Source organism: Manis pentadactyla, chromosome X, assembly GCF_030020395.1.
Source record: "Manis pentadactyla isolate mManPen7 chromosome X, mManPen7.hap1, whole genome shotgun sequence".
NCBI lineage: Eukaryota > Metazoa > Chordata > Mammalia > Pholidota > Manidae > Manis > Manis pentadactyla.
In genome coordinates, this window is record NC_080038.1 from 26,652,046 (window position 1) to 26,671,876 (window position 19,831).

Sequence of the window (19,831 nt, forward strand, 5' to 3'; positions counted from 1 at the left end):
CTGCTGGGTAGAGTGCACCTGAACAATTTTGTCCACCTCTTCTTTCTCCTGAGCAGCAAACTCTGTGCAATCCTTGTCCCTTTAGCAGCCCTCTCGCTGCTAAGATGTCTCTCAGACTGACCACCTTTATTTTTTCCCAGAGTGGCTGGATGTGGATCCCTGTTTTCCACAAGTGGCTGGAATCTCAGTTTCTCCAATTATTCTGCCTGTCTTAGCTTTCCAACCCCACTAATCTCCAGAGCACCATGTAATGTAAGTTCATGCTCTCAGAGCACTTATCCAGGGCTGGGTATTCAGCAGTCCCATGCCTTCACCCCTTTCCCCCTCCATTTCTCTTCCTCTCTCTGGTGAATTGAGGTGGGGGAAGGGTTTAGGTTCCTCTGGATCATGGCTTTGGTACATTACCCTTTTCCTTGAGGTCTGATGGTTTCCCCAGGTGTAGACAGTCTGCCACAGCCTTCTTTCCTGTTGCTCTTTCAGGATTTGATTTGTTATATTTTCATATTATATATGGTTTTTTGGTGGAGGTTTCTTTCTCACCTCTCATGCCACCATCTTTAATCCCATCTCCTCCCTTGTCTTACTTTTATAAACAGTAATAATATCCTAAAGTGGGTGTAAAATTTAAAGGTGGATGTTGATTTCACTCCCTAAGCTAGCAAACCATGTCCTTCTGTTTCTCTTTATGCACTTATAAGAGCAAGTTCTTAGTGTAAAAGATTACATAATCAACCTGCATATAATTCTTTTGCTTTCTTTTTATTTCAAATTACTCTCTTCAAAGCAATTTCATACTCATCAGCATGGCACATTTTCAAGTAATGGTAAATTTATTCAAATTTTATGACAATATTACTCAAGTATTTTTCATTCTATTCACTCTATATCTTCCAGAGGAATGTAGAAAACCTCTCAGGTAATTGCCAGAATATGAAGATTCTGGATAGCCTGTCTAACCTTAATGAAGGGTATGTTCAGAGTTTCAAGCTAACACCTCTGCTCATAGTCACCGTGTTACTCACAGATATGACAACCCTACCATTCTTCTACCATTTCTCTTTTGGTGTTCTTCCTCCTGTCTTTTTTCACAGACTCCAGACATTCAGGGCTAACATCCTTCCCTCTGATGTCTGATGCTACTGGCCTTAGTCTTGCCCTTTCCTGAAAAGCTTCACATTCCAAAACTAATGGAAACATTAAAACCACGACTGGAAGGAACACTAGAAATCAACTGGCTCATCACTTTTATTTCCAAAGTGAAGATATGGAGAACCTGAGAGATTAAATCATTTCTGAAATGTATACATTTAGTTAGTGATAAAGCTGGGAGAGTACTCAGGCTTCCAGGATGAGAAGGTTGTCTTATGTTGGGTTCTTCCCCGGACTCTGAGCCAAGTATTTGGGTGCAAATAGTTTATTTGGGAAGTGATCTCAGAAGACATTATAAGAGGGTGAGGAAGTGAGAGAGTTTGCCCCCATGAAGATATGGAGCCCAGTGTTGCTGGGAACCCTCTGAGAGACTGGAAATTGAAAGACATCATGGAATTGTCCCATCATTGAGCAAGGATTCTGGGTATTTATAAATAATCTCCTATCGTTTGTTGCTTAACAGCAGCTTTGGCAGCAGTAACTGCACTTCCTGCGCACCCTCAAACTCGCTGAGACCCTCCTGTGGCCAGTAAATATCCTCATAGAGAAGCCACTGGTGTACACAAAAACTGCACACAACTCCCAGTGTAGGCCAACAGAAAGAGGGCAGGCATGGAATCTAGCAGATGACTGTAGGATGACACAGGAAAAACAGTCCACATTTTCACTGGATCTAGCACTAGATCTCACTTCTTAATCAGATGATCAATTAAAACATGTGACAAATCAACATCTCTTCATCACAATTTTCATAGGAAAATTAGAATATGGTGACTTTTTTTCCCTGATGGAACAGTGAATGGGGCTTACCATAGCTGTAGCTCTCCTTAAACTGCTTGATCTTAAAGTTTGTCCCCAGGACAGCTTTTGCAGGCAGCAATAGAAAAGGTCAGCCCAATTTGTCACTGAAACTGAAGTCATTAAATAAGAAAAGAACTCTGGGAATTAGAAAGAAAGGTAACCTTCTTCTGCATGGAAGAACTGTGAAGCTAGCTCCTAACAAAATGTTATAAAAAGAAAGAATGAAGTTGGGTGACATGCAGATTTAGGAATTATGAATTGAGGGAACAGATATTTCCTTTCAAAGCTATAAATCAAAGAACCACAGAATCCTAAGTAAAATTATTACATAGAACCCAGAATACCCAGTAAAATCTGAATTTCAGATAAACATGAAAAACTGGAAATATGTTTACACTAAAAAAATTTGTTTTATCTGAAATACAAATTTAACGAGGCTTCTATTTTTATTTGCTATATCTGGCAACCGTAATCCTATCACAAAGATTTTTCTCTGTATGTGTGTGCCCTCATGGACTGGGCGAGGCCTTGTTCCTACAATAAACATAGAGTTAGTTTTCTTACAGTTATTAGAATGAAGCGCTCTTGAAATAACTGTCACTATTTGAAAATGACATGACTTTATATATAGAAAACCCTAAGGACTTCACCAAAAATTAGAACAAATTCAGAAAAGTTGCAGGGTACAAAATCAATAAACAAAAATCTGTTGTGTTTCTACACATTAACAATGACCTATCAGAAGGATAAATTAAGAACACAATCCCATTCATATACAATTGCATCAGAAAGAATAAAATACCTAGGAATAAATTTAACTGAGGAGGTGAAAAATCTGTACTCTGAAAACTAAGCCATTTATGAATGAAATTGAAAATGACCTAAATAATTGGAAAGATATTCTGTGCTCATAGATTGTAAGACATAATATTATTAAAATGTCCATATTATGTAAAGCAATCTACAGATTCAGGGAAATGCTACGACAATTTCAATTTCATTTTTCACATAACTAGAATGATCCTAAATTTGTATAGAACTACAAAAGAACCTGAATAGGAAAACAATCTTGAGAAAGAACAAAGCTTAATACATCTTGCATCCTGATTTCAAACTGTAATACAAAGCTATGGTGATAAAAACAGCATGGTATTGGCACAATAACAAACACACATATCAACAAAGGAGAGAACCCAGAAATAAACCCAATTAATTAATTAGTTTACAACAATTAACTTACAACAAAGGAGGCAAGAACACACAGTGAAGAAAAGACAGTCTTTTCAAAAAATGGTGATCAGAAAAGTGGACAGCCACATGCAAAAAAATGAAAATAGACTATTATCTTACACTGTACACAAAATATAACTCAGAAGGGATTAAAGACTTTAATGTAAGAACTGAAACCATAAAACTCCTAGAAGAAAACACAGGCAGTATACTCTTGGACATTGGCCTCAGCAATATTTGTTTTTTTGGATATGTCTCCCCAGGCAAAGGAAACAAAAGCAAAAATAAACAAGTGGGAATACATCAAACTTAAAAGCTTCTTCACAGCAAAGGAAAGCATTAAAAACCAGAAAGGTTACCTACTGAATGGAAGAGTATATTTGCAAATGATATATCTGATAAAAAATTCATATCCAAAATATATAAAACTCATACAACTCAACACCAAAAACCAAATAATGCAGTTTAAAAATGGGCAGAGGACCTGAATAGACATTTTTCTAAAGAAGACACACAGATGGCTAAACAGATACATGGAAAGATGCTCCACATTGTTAGTCACCAGGGAGAGGCTCATCAAAACCACAATGAGATATTGAGTCATACAGAATGGCTAATTATCAACAAGACAAGAAATAACAAGTGTTGGGCAAGAATGTGGAGAAAATGGACCCCTCCTACACTGTTGGTGGAAATCTAAACTGGTTCAGCCACTGTGGAAAACAGTGGAGGTTCCTCAAAAAATTAAAAAATAGAAATACCATAGGATCCAATAACTCCATTTTGGGGGATTTGCCTGATGGATAAAAAACCACTAATTTGAAAAGATATATGTACCCCTATATTTCCTGCAACATTATTTACAATACCCAAGATATGTAAGCAACCTAAATGTCCACAGATAAATGAATGAATACAGAAGATATGACATACATACACAATGGAATATTAGCCACAAAAAGAATGAAATCTTGCCATTTATGACAACATGAATGGTCCTAGTGAGTACTATGCTAAGTTAACTAAGAAAAAGACAAATACTGTATGATTTCACATATATGTAGACCAAAAAACAAAATAAAACTAGATACAAAGAACAGAATGGTGGTTGCCAGAGGCGAGAGCCGTGGGGGTATGAACAAAATGAGTGAAGGGGATCAAGAGGTACTAACTTCCAGTCACAAAATAAATAACTCATGGGGATGCAATGTACAGCATGGTAACTATAGTCAAGAACATTGTAGTGCATTATTCGAAAGCTGCCAGAAGAATAGATCTTAAAAATTCTTATCACAAGCTAAAAAAAACTACAGCTTTGTATGGTGATGGATGGTAAGTAGACTTATTGTGGTAATCACTTTGCAGTGTTTACAAATATTGAGTCATCCTGTTGTATACCTGAAACAAATATAATGTTACATGTCATTTATACCTCATTTTTTAAAAAGTGGATGCTATAAAAAAATATTAATGTAGCAGTCCTAATCACAGCAAGAGCAAACGCTTTCTGGCAACCAGGAAGTATAATTGTAAATGTACAAATAAACTGAAGAAAGATAAAATAGAAATGTTAAAATTAATAAATTCTGTATTTCTAGGAAAGCAATGTTACAAATGTTCACTTTTCATCAAGTATTGCCTGCTGAGACATTATGAATTGAAGGTAAAAGCATGTAAAAAAAATCCTGTCACATTAGTTAAATCTGCATGGCAGGTAGTCCCTACAGAGAACCTATTCCAGGAAACCAAAACTTTAATAAATCATATACCTAGCATTGTTCTCCTCCAGGAATATGTTTTAAGTTTTTTTCAAACATGAAAAGCCTAGTTATTTTGTATTTGAAGAAAACAAACTTTTCAAAAAACGTTTAGGTAAAAACAATTTTAAAACTCCTCTTGATTGAAGTTTTAATTATTTTCTGTCTGTAAACCACAACATTTGCATATATGTGTATACAGAGTACACATATAGAGTTTGTTTTCCAGTAGAAAGCTAACTGCATAAAATATACTAACCTTATGCTGTTGCACTTGGCATTTTAGGTCTTCAAGATCAGGTCCAAGGGGCTCTTTATTCATTTTTCTTGTTCTCTCTTCTGTTTTTGTTAGCCAGTCACTTAACTCTCTTAGTTGCTGATTCTGGAGATCCATTAGAACTTTATGTAAACTGAAAATTTGAAAGATGTCTATTATTACCTCTATCAAAACAATTTTACTTACTAAAATTAAACCTGTAACTAGGCAAAACTGTTGACATTTATAATTTCTGGTGTGCACCCACTGTTTGGCATCTGTTGGACATTAAGAATAAATCTAAGTACAGTCCACAATCACCCCCGAAGTTATTCTTTCTCACATAGCACAATTTTTAGAAAATTTCTCATAGCTAACTAAATGTGAACATACTAACTAAAGTGCAAGACATGTCTGGTAACATATCCTGTAGTAGTAGTATAGGATAGTATACTGCTAAGTAGTATATCCTGGCAATCATTTGTTTATATTTCTATTGTTTTAATATATGTGGTGATTAAAGATGGCCACAAATTCTATGTCACTTTTCCCGTGAAGAGATGGAGTCTATTCCCATCTTTGTGAATACAGACTGGCCTGGGATTTGTTTTGACCAACAGAATATGGCAGAACAGAGTTTCAAGTGTAGACTCTTTCAGCATCTGTATTCTCTCTCTTGGAACCCAGCTGCCATGTTGTAACGAAGACAAGGCTAAACTACTGAATGATTAGAGACCATGCCGAGAGTGATCTGATGGATGAAATGTTATCCTAGAAGTTGAGCTTCCTGCTAAATGCAGCCCAATGAGCGACCCCAGCCACATCACAACTGCAGAACTTAGAAGAGCCCTGCCCATATTTCCGATCCACAGGAGCATGATGTAATTATAAGTCAATGTGTTAAGCCACAAAGTTTTGGTGTCATTTGATATATAGAAAAAGATAAGTAAAAGAGTGTTTTTTCAAATATATACACAATAGTGGGCTAGGTAGTGGATTTAAAGTCCAAAAGCTTATGTTCACAACCTGACTATATTACTCAGCACATTTACATACACAAAATACACAGTTAACTGAGAGTTTTAAATACTTTACATTATACCATTAAATGACCTTTAACCCTTTAGAGACATTATGTTCCCTGAGGTACACTGCAATCAGAAGTCTATGAGAATGAGCTTTCATTTATCAAACAGAAAAAGTAGACATCTCCTTTTCATGGGAAACACAGATAAAGCAACCATTTCAGAGGAAGCAAAAAACTCAAAGTTGCTAGTTGAAGCTTTTTAGACAAAGAACACCATCCCAGCATTAAAAAGTATATAAATCATTCACTTTTTGGTTCAGTCTACCCTTTGAGAACTGAACTGATAGTAAGATTTCATGAGAACTAGATGCAGTCTGATTCCTTGTGTTTTTTGTTTTTCCTACCCAGTGTGTCATTATGTTAAGCTAAAAATCTTATTTCAAAAAAATAAGAAAAAAATCCCCTATTATTCCGTATACTTGAAGAAATGTTCAAAGTCCAGCACACATTCGTTAGAGTTAATAGAGATTTCATTTTAAAATATTACCTTTTTTTTATTACTTTTGGGCAGACATTTTATCAAGGAATATTTAGAGTTCCACATCCATGCTGGAAACTGCCATTTCTTACAAGTGGATAAAAGAAAATACCTGTTCTCATAATCAAGTAGCTTAGAGACTTTCAGAGAAAGAGATATAGCAAATTACAATATTATAAGAAAATCATTATACTTAGATCCATATACATTTCAGAGGGTACATAGAAAGAGGCTTCAGGCTGACCTGGAGTTATCAGGAATGGTGTCATTACAGAACACAGTCTGAAAGCTGAGACTTGAAAAACTGATTCACACACTACGTGTACTATTTATTGAGTACTTAGATATTATGGATGGAGAGGTAAGAAAGACCCTTCACTGGCATGGAGCTCGCATGGGGTTAGAGGCCACAGATAATACAGAACTCAGTAGGCCATTAGTTAATTATAATTGTGATCATGCTATGAAAGGAGAGCAACTGAATTGAGTCAAGTAAGGAAAGGCTTCTTTGAAGTACTGATATCTGATGAACTCTTAAGCTTGAAAAGAAAATAGTGAAGAGGAAGAGGTAAACACTTTCTACATGGAAGGAACCACCTATGCAAAGGCCCTGAGACATAACAAAGGATCAGGAAGGCCAGTACAGCTTTATTGTATAAGGTGTGGGAGAGTTGTGCAATGTGATAAACTAATCCCTGGATCAGGACAGATTTCTTGGACTCTGACTGAAAAACTTACGTCTGAACCTCCAGTAATCTTATATGTTAAAAGGTGGTTTCATTTTAGAAACCTGGACTCAGGGACTAACCAATAAGAAGAGATCAATAAAAAGAGATGTACCCATCAGTATTCTGTCAGGTATTGCATCTTTTACAGATGGACTGTAACAATGATTACTTGGAGGTTCTTGGAGGAGCGGCCTGCATGGCTGGGTGGCAGGTGGTGTATAGGGACACTCAGTGTGCAACTTGTGTGTTTCAATATTTTAATGACTGGTACAGTCAAATTAATGTTTCCCAGCCAGATAGATTTCTGTTTTTCCTCTCTAGACCAGTGATTTTCAAAGTGTGGTCCCTGAATCAAGAGCATCATCCAACATCTGGGAACTTGTTAGAAATGCAAATTATTGGGCCTTGCCCCAGGCAACTGAATCAGAAACTCTTGAGACTGGGGCCTAGGAATCTGTGTTTTAACAAGATTTCTAGGTAATTCTGATGTAAACTAAAGTTTGAGAATCACAGCTCTAGATAATTTAATCTACATCTACAAGTCACCCAAACTCTGTTGAGACCAAATTAACATATTATTATATTAATATTAATAGAAGGGAAAGTGCCAATGCCCAAGAATTATTGGGATTTACTCTGATGTAAGACTATTACATTCTCATCCCGACTTCACCTGCACTTACAGAGAGAACTCCCTAAAAATGGGTTATGACCTGAGGTTCCAAAGTCAGGGATTTCACACATGTGGAGCCTGAAATTAACGTCGAAATAAGACTGAAAACAGAAAGATACAAGTGTGGTGGTGGGGTGACACCAATCAGCTCGCAAATACATAGCATTCATCCATTTGTGGAAAGGGTTCTGAGAAGGTATGTTTTAACTGTGTAAATATTTATTTTCCTTATTATAGGCCTTAACTAGATATTGGCCAATGGTAGTCCATATACCTGATTTGGTCTCATACTCATTAAAAATCATGAGATTACCACCTGCAAACATCAGAACTGGCCACTCTTGAGAATATCTAATAGGACTTAGCAACACCAAACCTGCCTTCCAACATGGCAACAACCTTTAAAGTTAAATAAAAATTGTACTTCATAAATGAAGCATGACAGGGGCGGAAGATGGCGGCGTGAGTAGAGCAGCGGAAATCTCCTCCCAAAACAACATATATCTATGAAAATATAACAAAGACAACCCTTCCTAGAATAAAGACCAGAGGACACAGGACAATATCCAGACCACATCCGCACCTGAGAGAACCCAGCGCCTCGCGAAGGGGGTGAGATACAAGCCCCGGCCCCGCGGGAGCCGAGCGCCCCTCCCCCCAGCTCCCGGCGGGAGAAGAGCAGGCAGAGCGGGAGGGAGACGGAGCCCAGGACTGCCGAACACCCAGCCCCAGCCATCCGGGCCAGAGTGCAGACACAGTACGTGCCCAGGGGGCCCTGGATGCTAGGGAAACAGGGCAGAAAGAACAGTGAGCAGGCACTGGAGGCTGGGCGCCAGAGGACATAAGAAAAGCGCGCGACCATTTTTTTTTTTTTTTTTGCTTTTTTGCTGTTTTGTTTTGGCAAGCGCTTTTTGGAAGTCTTAAAGGGATAGGGACCCCAATACTAGGGAAACAGGGCATAAAGACCGGTGAGCAGAGGCCTGAGGCTGGCACGGGAGAATAAAGAAAAACAAACAACCACCTTTTTTTTTTTTTTTTTTCAATTAAAAAAATTTTTTATTTTTTTTAATTTAAAAATTTTTTTTTCTTTTTTCTTTTTTTGGTGGTCGTTGTTTTGTTTTGGTGGGTGCTTTTTGGAAGTCTTAAAGGGGCAGGGCGGGTCACTTAATCCAGAGGTAGGGAATCCGGGATCTCTGGGCACCCTAACCCCTGGGCTGCAGGGAGCAGGGAGGCCCCTTGCGGAGATAAATAGCCTCCCAGCAGCTCCTGCTCCAACGCGACTCCACCATTTTGGAGTAGCTGCCCGAGCCAGGACACGCCCACAGCAACAGCGGAGATTAACTCCATAGCAGTCGGGCAGGAAGCAGAAACCCTGTCTGCGCGCCGCTGCACAGCACAAGCCACTAGAGGCCGCTGTTCTCCCAGGAGAGGAGGGCCACAAACCAACAAGAAGGGAAGTTCTTCCAGCTGTCACTCGTCCCAGTTCTGCAGACTATTCCTATCACCATGAAAAGGCAAAGCTACAGGCAGACAAAGATCACAGAGACAACACCAGAGAAGGAGACAGACCTAACCAGTCTTCCTGAAAAAGAATTCAAAATAAGAATCATAAACATGCTGACAGAGATGCAGAGAAATACGCAAGAGAAATGGGATGAAGTCCGGAAGGAGATCACAGATGCCAGAAAGGAGATCGCAGAAATGAAACAAACTCTGGAAGGGTTTATAAGCAGAATGGATAGAATGCAAGAGGCCATTGATGGAATTGAAATCAGAGAACAGGAACGCATAGAAGCTGACATAGAGAGAGACAAAAGGATCTCCAGGAATGAAACAATATTAAGAGAACTGTGTGACCAATCTAAAAGGAGCAATATCCGTATTATAGGGGTCCCAGAAGAAGAAGAGAGAGGAAAAGAGATGGAAACTATCTTAGAAGAAATAATTGCTGAAAACTTCCCCACACTGAGGGAGGAAGTAATCGAACAGACCACGGAAATACACAGAACCCCCAACAGAAAGGATCCAAGAAGGATAACACCAAGACACATAATAATTAAAATGGCAAAGATCAAGGACAAGGAAAGAGTGTTAAAGGCAGCTAGAGAGAAAAAGGTCACCTATAAAGGGAAACCCATCAGGCTAACGTCAGATTTCTCAACAGAAACCCTACAGGCCAGAAGAGAATGGCATGATATATTTAATACAATGAAACAGAAGGGCCTTGAACCAAGGATACTGTATCCAGCACGACTATCATTCAAATATGACGGTGGGATTAAACAATTCCCAGACAAACAAAAGCTGAGGGAATTTGCTTTCCATAAACCACCTCTACAGAACATCTTACAGGGACTGCTCTAGATGGGAGCACTCCTAGAAAGAACACAGCACAAAACACCCAACATATGAAGAATCGAGGAGGAGGAACAAGAAGGGAGAGAAGAAAAGAATCTCCAGACAGTGCATATAACAGCTCAATAAGCGAGCTAAGTTAGGCAGTAAGATACTAAAGAGGCTAACCTTGAACCTTTGGTAACCACAAATTTAAAGCCTGCAATGGCAATAAGTACATATCTTTCAATAGTCACCCTAAATGTTAATGGGTTGAATGCACCAATCAAAAGACACAGAGTAACAGAATGGATAAAAAAGCAAGACCCATCTATATGCTGCTTACAAGAAACTCACCTCAAACCCAAAGACATGTACAGACTAAAAGTCAAGGGATGGAAAAACATATTTCAAGCAAACAACAGTGAGAAGAAAGCAGGGGTTGCAGTACTAATATCAGACAAAATAGACTTCAAAACAAAGAAAGTAACAAGAGATAAAGAAGGACACTACATAATGATAAAGGGCTCAGTCAAACAAGAGGATATAACCATTCTAAATATATATGCACCCAACACAGGAGCACCAGCATATGTGAAACAAATACTAACAGAACTAAAGGGGGATATAGACTGCAATGCACTCATTCTAGGAGACGTCAACACACCACTCACCCCAAAGGATAGATCCACTGGGCAGAAAATAAGTAAGGACACGGAAGCACTGAACAACACAGTAGAGCAGATGGACCTAATAGACATCTATAGAACTCTACATCCAAAAGCAGCGGGATATACATTCTTCTCAAGTGCACATGGAACATTCTCCAGAATAGACCACATACTAGGCCACAAAAAGAGCCTCAGAAAATTCCAAAAGATTGAAATCCTACCAACCAACTTTTCAGACCACAAAGGCATAAAACTAGAAATAAACTGTACAAAGAAAGGAAAGAGGCTCACAAACACATGGAGGCTTAACAACACGCTCCTAAATAATCAATGGATCAATGACCAAATCAAAATGGAGATCCAGCAATATATGGAAACAAATGACAACAACAACACTAAGCCCCAACTTCTGTGGGACACAGCAAAAACAGTCTTAAGAGGAAAGTATATAGCAATCCAAGCATATTTAAAAAAGGAAGAGCAATCCCAAATGAATGGTCTAATGTCACAATTATCGAAATTGGAAAAAGAAGAACAGATGAGGCCTAAGGTCAGCAGAAGGAGGGACATAATAAAGATCAGAGAAGAAATAAATAAAATTGAGAAGAATAAAACAATAGCAAAAATCAATGAAACCAAGAGCTGGTTCTTCGAGAAAATAAACAAAATAGATAAGCCTCTAGCCAGACTTATTAAGAAGAAAAGAGAGTCAACACAAATCAACAGTATCAGAAACGAGAAAGGAAAAATCACGACGGACCCCACGGAAATGCAAAGAATTATTGGAGAATAATATGAAAACCTATATGCTAACAAGCTGGGAAACCTAGGAGAAATGGACAACTTCCTAGAAAAATACAACCTTCCAAGACTGACCGAGAAAGAAACAGAAAATCTAAACAGACCAATTACCAGCAACGAAATTGAAGCGGTAATCAAAAAACTACCAAAGAACAAAACCTCCGGGCCAGATGGATTTACCTCGGAATTTTATCAGACATACAGGGAAGACATAATACCCATTCTCCTTAAAGTTTTCCAAAATATAGAGGAGGAGGGGATACTCCCAAACTCATTCTATGAAGCTAACATCACCCTAATACCAAAACCAGGCAAAGACCCCACCAAAAAAGAAAACTAAAGACCAATATCCCTGATGAACGTAGATGCAAAAATACTCAACAAAATATTAGCAAACCGAATTCAAAAATACATCAAAAGGATCATACACCATGACCAAGTGGGATTCATCCCAGGGATGCAAGGATGGTACAACATTCGAAAGTCCATCAACATCATCCACCACATCAACAAAAGAAACACAAAAACCACATGATCATCTCCATAGATGCTGAAAAAGCATTTGACAAAGTTCAACATCCATTCATGTTAAAAACTCTCAGCAAAATGGGAATAGAGGGCAAGTACCTCAACATAATAAAGGCCATCTATGATAAACCCACAGCCAACATTATATTGAACAGCGAGAAGCTGAAAGCATTTCCTCTGAGATCGGGAACTAGACAGGGATGCCCACTCTCTCCACTGTTATTTAACATAGTACTGGAGGTCCTAGCCATGGCAATCAGACAAAATAAAGAAATACAAGGAATCCAGATTGGTAAAGAAGAAGTTAAACTGTCACTATTTGCAGATGACATGATACTGTACATAAAAAACCCTAAAGACTCCACCCCAAAACTACTAGAACTGATATCGGAATACAGCAAAGTTGCAGGATACCAAATTAACACACAGAAATCTGTGGCTTTCCTATATACTAACAATGAACCAATAGAAAGAGAAATCAGGGAAACAACTCCATTCACAATTGCATCAAAAAAAATAAAATACCTAGGAATAAACCTAACCAAAGAAGTGAAAGACTTATAGTCAGAGAACTATAAATCACTCTTAAGAGAAATTAAAGGGGACACTAACAGATGGAAACTCATCCCATGCTCGTGGCTAGGAAGAATTAATATCGTCAAAATGGCCATCCTGCCCAAAGCAATATACAGATTTGATGCAATCCCTATGAAACTACCAGCAACATTCTTCAATAAACTGGAACAAATAATTCAAAAATTCATATAGAAACACCAAAGACCCCGAATAGCCAAAGCAATCCTGAGAAAGAAGAATAAAGTAGGGGGGATCTCACTCCCCAACTTCAAGCTCTACTATAAAGCCATAGTAATCAAGACAATTTGGTACTGGCACAAGAGCAGAGCCACAGACCAATGGAACAGACTAGAGAATCCAGACATTAACCCAGACATATATGGTCAATTAATATTTGATAAAGGAGCCATGGACATACAATGGCGAAATGACAGTCTCTTCAACAGGTGGTGCTGGCAAAACTGGACAGCTACATGTAGGAGAATGAAACTGGACCATTGTCTAACCCCATATACAAAAGTAAACTCAAAATGGATAAAAGACCTGAATGTAAGCCATGAAACCATTAAACTCTTGGAAGAAAACATAGGCAAAAACCTCTTAGACATAAACATGAGTGACCTCTTCTTGAACATATCTCCCCGGGCAAGGAAAACAACAGCAAAAATGAACAAGTGGGACTATATTAAGCTGAAAAGCTTCTGTACAGCAAAAGACACCATCAATAGAACAAAAAGAAACCCTACAGTATGGGAGAATATCTTTGAAAATGACACATCCGATAAAGGCTTGACGTCCAGAATATATAAGGAGCTCACATGCCTCAACAAACAAAAAACAAATAACCCAATTAAAAAATGGGCAGATGAACTGAACAGACAGTTCTCCAAAAAAGAAATACAGATGGCCAACAGACACATGAAAAGATGCTCCACATCGCTAATTATCAGAGAAATGCAAATTAAAACTACAATGAGGTATCACCTCACACCAGTAAGGATGGCTGCCATCCAAAAGACAAACAACAACAAATGTTGGCGAGGCTGTGGAGAAAGGGGAACCCTCCTACACTGCTGGTGGGAATGTAAGTTAGTTCAACCATTGTGGAAAGCAGTATGGAGGTACATCAAAATGCTCAAAACAGACTTACCATTTGACCCAGGAATTCCACTCCTAGGAATTTACCCTAAGAACGCAGCAATCAAGTTTGAGAAAGACAGATGCACCCCTATGTTTATTGCAGCACTATTTACAATAGCCAAGAATTGGAAGCAACCTAAATGTCCATCAATAGATGAATGGATAAAGAAGATGTGGTACATATACACAATGGAATACTACTCAGCCATAAGAAAAGGGCAAATCCAATCATTTGCAGCAACATGGATGGAGCTGGAGGGTATTATGCTCAGTGAAACAAGCCAAGCGGAGAAAGAGAAATACCAAATGATTTCACTTATCTGTGGAATATAAGAACAAAGGAAAAACTGAAGGAACAAAACAGCAGCAGAATCACAGAACTCAAGAATGGACTAACAGGTACCAAAGGGAAAGGGACTGGGGAGGATGGGTGGGTAGGGAGGGATAAGGGGGGGAGAAGTAGGGGGGTATTAAGATTAACATGCATGGGGGGGTAGGAGAAAAGGGAGGGCTGTACAACACAGAGAAGGCAAGTAGGGATTCTACAACATTTTGCTATGCTGATGGACAGTGACTGTAAAGGGGTTTATAGGGGAGACCTGGTATAGGGGAGAGCCTAGTAAACATAATATTCATCATGTAAGTTTATATTAGTGATACCAAAAACAAAGCAAAAAAAAAAAAAAGGGCAATTCCTGTGTGGTAACCTCCACCGAGTTCGACACAAGGGTATAAAGGGCATATAAAAGTGTAGGTAAAGGGTCTGTTTGCGTTTATACAGAAGATCAAAGCCTAATTGGGCTACACCGAAAATGAACTAAGATACGATATGAAAAAGAACTTCCAACATCTGCACTCTCTGGAAGACTCATGCCAGAAGATGATCATCAAAAAACCCCAACAAAGATCCACGCACTGCTACAGCTGTAGATGCACTCATCCCACCAGTTCCTGGACTTGCCATGGGAATGAGGAAGGAGATATCTAAGCTGGCCTGTGCATACAGTAAAACAACAAATTTGACTGGATCTATACTGTTGGAACTCAACCAAGAATTTGGAGAAGTGCAAATTGTAGCGCTCCAAATTCTTAAAACTACAGACTATTTACTGTTAAAAGAACATATGGCATGTGAACAGTCCCCAGGAATGGGTTGTTTTAATTTGTCTGATTTCTCTCAGACTGTTCAAGTTCAGTTGGACAATATCCACCATATCATAGATAAGTTTTCACAAATGCCTAAGGTGCCTAACTGGTTTTCTTGGTTTCACTGGAGATGGCTGGTAATTACAGATATGCTTTGGTTATGTAACTATACTCCTATTATGTTAATGTGTGTGCGTAATTTAAGTAGTAGCTTAAAACCTATATATGCTGAAGTTACTCTACAAGAAGATATGTCAAAGAAATAATCAATCTTCCCATGTTTTCTTCCGCCTGCTACTTCTATAGCTTTTCTTCTTCCTTCCTAATTACAACCCTTAAATAGAATTCGTGCCTCATATCAAATTTACCGAGTATCATAATTCTTCCAAGTGGTAAAGATACCTCAAGACAAAGGCTGGGCATAGAAGCCACAGGGCATAAATATGCAAAGAAGTAAAAAGCTAACCTTTTCAAACAATAAGGCTTCCCTCTCACTTACCAACTTCACATTTCCCTGTATGGCCCCGGAAGATGACTGGTTAGCCAGAGACGGGTAAGATTCCTCAAGGGAGGAACAACCTGAGACAGGCACAGTCGCAGGGGGGCCATCAGGTGAGAAATTGGGGATCAACAGAGGGGAGGCTTAGAACCTCACCCCCCCTGTTCTGAGAGAAATCTTCTGCATACGTGGATGTTTTATTGCCCTGGTCTAGCTTGGATTAACACATAGTCTACAGGCACACACCTGATCATCTACGTTTGCTCTCTTACAACACTAAACTATGTTTTCTACCTTTATCTTGTATCTACCTACCACTTCAGCATTCTATTAAAAATAATAATAGTAAAGAGAGAAATGTGGTATCCACATATAAATCAAGTATAAAAACCAAATGAGTATTCATATTTGAACTGACTGTTTAGAGTTAATAATGCATGAGCAAAACCGAAAGTTTCTGTGATGACTGCCCTTGTACTGTTCACTATGTAACTTATTCATTATGTAAGAATTTGTTCTACATGTAAAAACTTGTTTGTTATGCCTCAGAAGATTGGAGACTGACGAAAATTAGGCTTGGGGTGGATTAATGATTGTGCATTGAGCATTGACTCCCCTATACAAAATTTTATTGTTGTTAACAACCATTTGATCAATAAATATGAGAGATGCCCTCACAAAAAAAAAAAAAAAAGGACAGACTTCCAATGGTAAAATAAATAAGTAACCGGGATGTAATGTATAGCATAAGGAATATAGTCAAGATATTGTAACAGCTTGGTAGGGTGATAGCTGGAACCTAGAATTATGTATATAAATGTTTTACCACTGTGTTGTACACTTGAAACTAATGTAATGTAATACTGTGCATCAACTACCCTTCAATAAAAAATAATTATTTAAAAATAAATAAATAAATAAATGAAGCATGAGCTGTCTAGTTTTCCACAGTCCCCACCATTCCTATCTTCTTTTATACCCAACTCATTTCACTCACTAATGTTATCTTTCTGGCTGCTATAACAGGCATTTGGATTTGCTATCATATGATTTGGGATATGGTTTCTCACATCGAAACATTAACATAGACTACCTCACAATTTTGATTTAAATTCAGGGGGTTAGGTCTGAGAATCTTCATTTCTAACAAGTTTCTAGGTGAAGCCAATGTTGTTGAGCAATGGATGTTAATTTGAATAACAAGAATCTAGGTGAGAATATTATATAAAAGAAGATTGCTTTTCTTTTTTAAGGTTTGTGTGTGTGTATGTGTGGGGGTGTATCCATTAGTTACACACTGCTCAAACTCAGAAGATTAAGGAGACATCCATTAGTCTGATGCTGGAAGGAAAATAAAAAGGGCGTCATACTCATCATGAACATTCCCCTCTGGTACTCTTCTAGACCTGGAGAGATGACTACTGAAGCTCCTCACCTTCACTGATCTCCCTCCAATATTTCACAATGAATATCACATAATTAGGGAATATGCTCCTTCCAGTTACTGCATCTAGTGTACAATTGATTTAAATGGAGACAAATCCCAAAGTAGAAGATAGGATTTTCTTAAGGATGAAACTTTTGAGAGGAAATGAACTTGAGAATAAGATAAGTTGAGAAAAAAGATGATGATCATGTGAGGGAACCTCTGAGGTGCTTAATATTGTGTGGTTTTACTGTAGACTTCAAGTGCAATTACTTGTAATGTTTGAAATGGTTTTGCTTTCCAATCTTGTTACTTTAGACATATTAATTATTCAGTAAAGTATGGTCAGTCCTTACTGCTTTCTGCGTAGGGGTTATATGAAATAAATCAACAGGTTGTAAAAGCTGCCACACTTCCTTCACTCCCTGAGGGCTGTGAAGAGATGGCATCAATACATGCAGGTGAATTACAGGCCAGAGTTCTTGGGGAGAGGAGCAAGGAAGTGAGTAGTGGCCCGTGGCAATTCAGGGGCAGAGGAAGAAGCAACCATGAGGAGGTACTGCTGGCAGAAGGTCAGTTTTAGAAGCCTTCACAAGACAAAGACCCACTTTTCCAAATGTGTAAGGAGAAGGGGTAATTTGAAGTAGGCAGAGGCTAACTAACCAACCCTTGGAGTAAAGTGTCATTTAAAACAATTTTTATATATATTCCTAATGTGTTCAGTACTTTTCCTGTGATAACTGCTGTTAAGCATTAAATGTACTATTTCAGTGCATCCTAAAGGATGAAAATCCATTTGTAGTTGGCAGAATGATTTTGATGAGCAGGGAAAAATTAGGAAGTTATTTTAATATGCTTTAGAATGTATACACACACACACACAAGCACATACACACACAACGTGCATATATGATTTTAATGTAAATATGAAATCATACAGCTAACAAAAGAAGGTAAAATATTCTGAATTTCTAGATTACAAAATAATTAGTACTGATGTCCAGTTAAGATGTTACACATGTGAAAACCAATCCCTTGATTAAAGTTGTCAATAAAACCTTTATGTTTGATTTACGGGAAGGCTAGCAGTATGAATTAGAGAAACTGAAATTTTAATGCACTCTTTACTTTCAAATGCATGCCATTCAGTAGCTAAAATCACACTGATGAAATCTAAAAAACTATGCATTTATTAAAACTGTTGTCTTGAAAATCTTGGCAAAATGGTTTTAATAAATAAAGTATATCGTTTTGATTTTAGATCAGGAATTATTTACATGCAACTAGATGTTCCCACAATGCTGATATATGCTTAAATATGTAGTTATTTTTATGCATTTGTATGGGTTTTTGTTTAATTTACTCTGTTAAGAAAATGATTAATAAAGGTGATATTTAAGTGCAGCTTTTATTCAAATTAAAACAGAAAGGTGAATTACTGGAATTTACCTCCACCCAGGTGATTCCAGTGAACATCCAGAGTGGAAAATAATTGCTTTGGTTTTTCAGGACTCAGGTATAATTTTTAAACCAGCCCTCAGGTGCTCCCAAGTGGCAAACAGTTGGGTAGCTAAACCCCAGCAGCATGGCTATCTCAGGATTAATATGAACTGTGGGCATGGAGATAATATGGAGGCAGGTGCATAATGCATAAAAATGTATTTACCCAATTATTTATAAACTAATAATACTATATAACTAGTACATAGTAATTTTGACCTTTTACAGTTTGGGATTTTTAAATACAATTTTACATATGAATAGCGAATTATACATATCAAGTATCAGAAAATAGTGGTATTATTGTAATTAATCCTAATGATGCAGGAGCTGATATTTGCCCCAATTTACAGATAGAGAAACAAAAGTTTACCTGGGTCGAAAGGCAAGTGAGTGGGGGTGGGAAAGTGGGAATCAGGTGGGTCGTCCCTGGGGCCTGCTTCACCATTACGCTGTACTGTCTGCACTAACATTAATTTCTTAGAGATGACTTTTATATCTATTTCCATTTCATTTATGTCAGTGATAATCAGAACGGTAAAAAAAAAAAATAGAAGAAAAAAGAATTCATTTAGTGGGTTTTTACAGAGATTGTCATTAATAGATAACTCCTCTTTCTTCTCACCAAAATGAAAGGTGCAGTTGTTACTGTTGAGAGAAGTGTTCTTGGCATGAAGTTTACATTAGTAATAGAAACCACAGCACACTTTGAGTCCCAGTTTCCTTTAAACATATGGCAACAAGGTAAAATGAAATGACCAGATATCTTAAATATTTATAGTGTTTCATTAAATGTTGGGATCAGAAAACATTACATATCCTAGGCCAAAACTAAAAGCAAACATTGATTTAAAACAGAAAAGCAATATTGATTTTTTTAAAGAACAGTTTTGGTAATGCATGTACAAACAGGTGTAAAGACTTTTGGTTGTCTGACAGTAATGAAGCACATTAATATTTTTCCACCCTCAAGGTTTGGAGCATTTATCTAAGCTCAATGACTGCCCTGTGAAATATAAGGTTTACAACTGAGAATCTCATTAAAGCAATG

At 37.8% G+C, this 19,831-nt stretch overlaps 1 protein-coding gene across 1 annotated transcript in view; it reads right to left on the reverse strand.

Annotated features, from left to right (window-relative positions):
* Positions 1-19,831, reverse strand: part of DMD (dystrophin) — a 2,193,636-nt gene that overhangs the window by 1,533,504 nt on the left and 640,301 nt on the right. Inside the window, exon 12 of the mRNA XM_036917975.2 lies at positions 5,197-5,347. Within this exon, the coding sequence (XP_036773870.2) occupies positions 5,197-5,347 (151 nt within the window). The remainder of the gene's footprint in view (positions 1-5,196; positions 5,348-19,831) is intronic.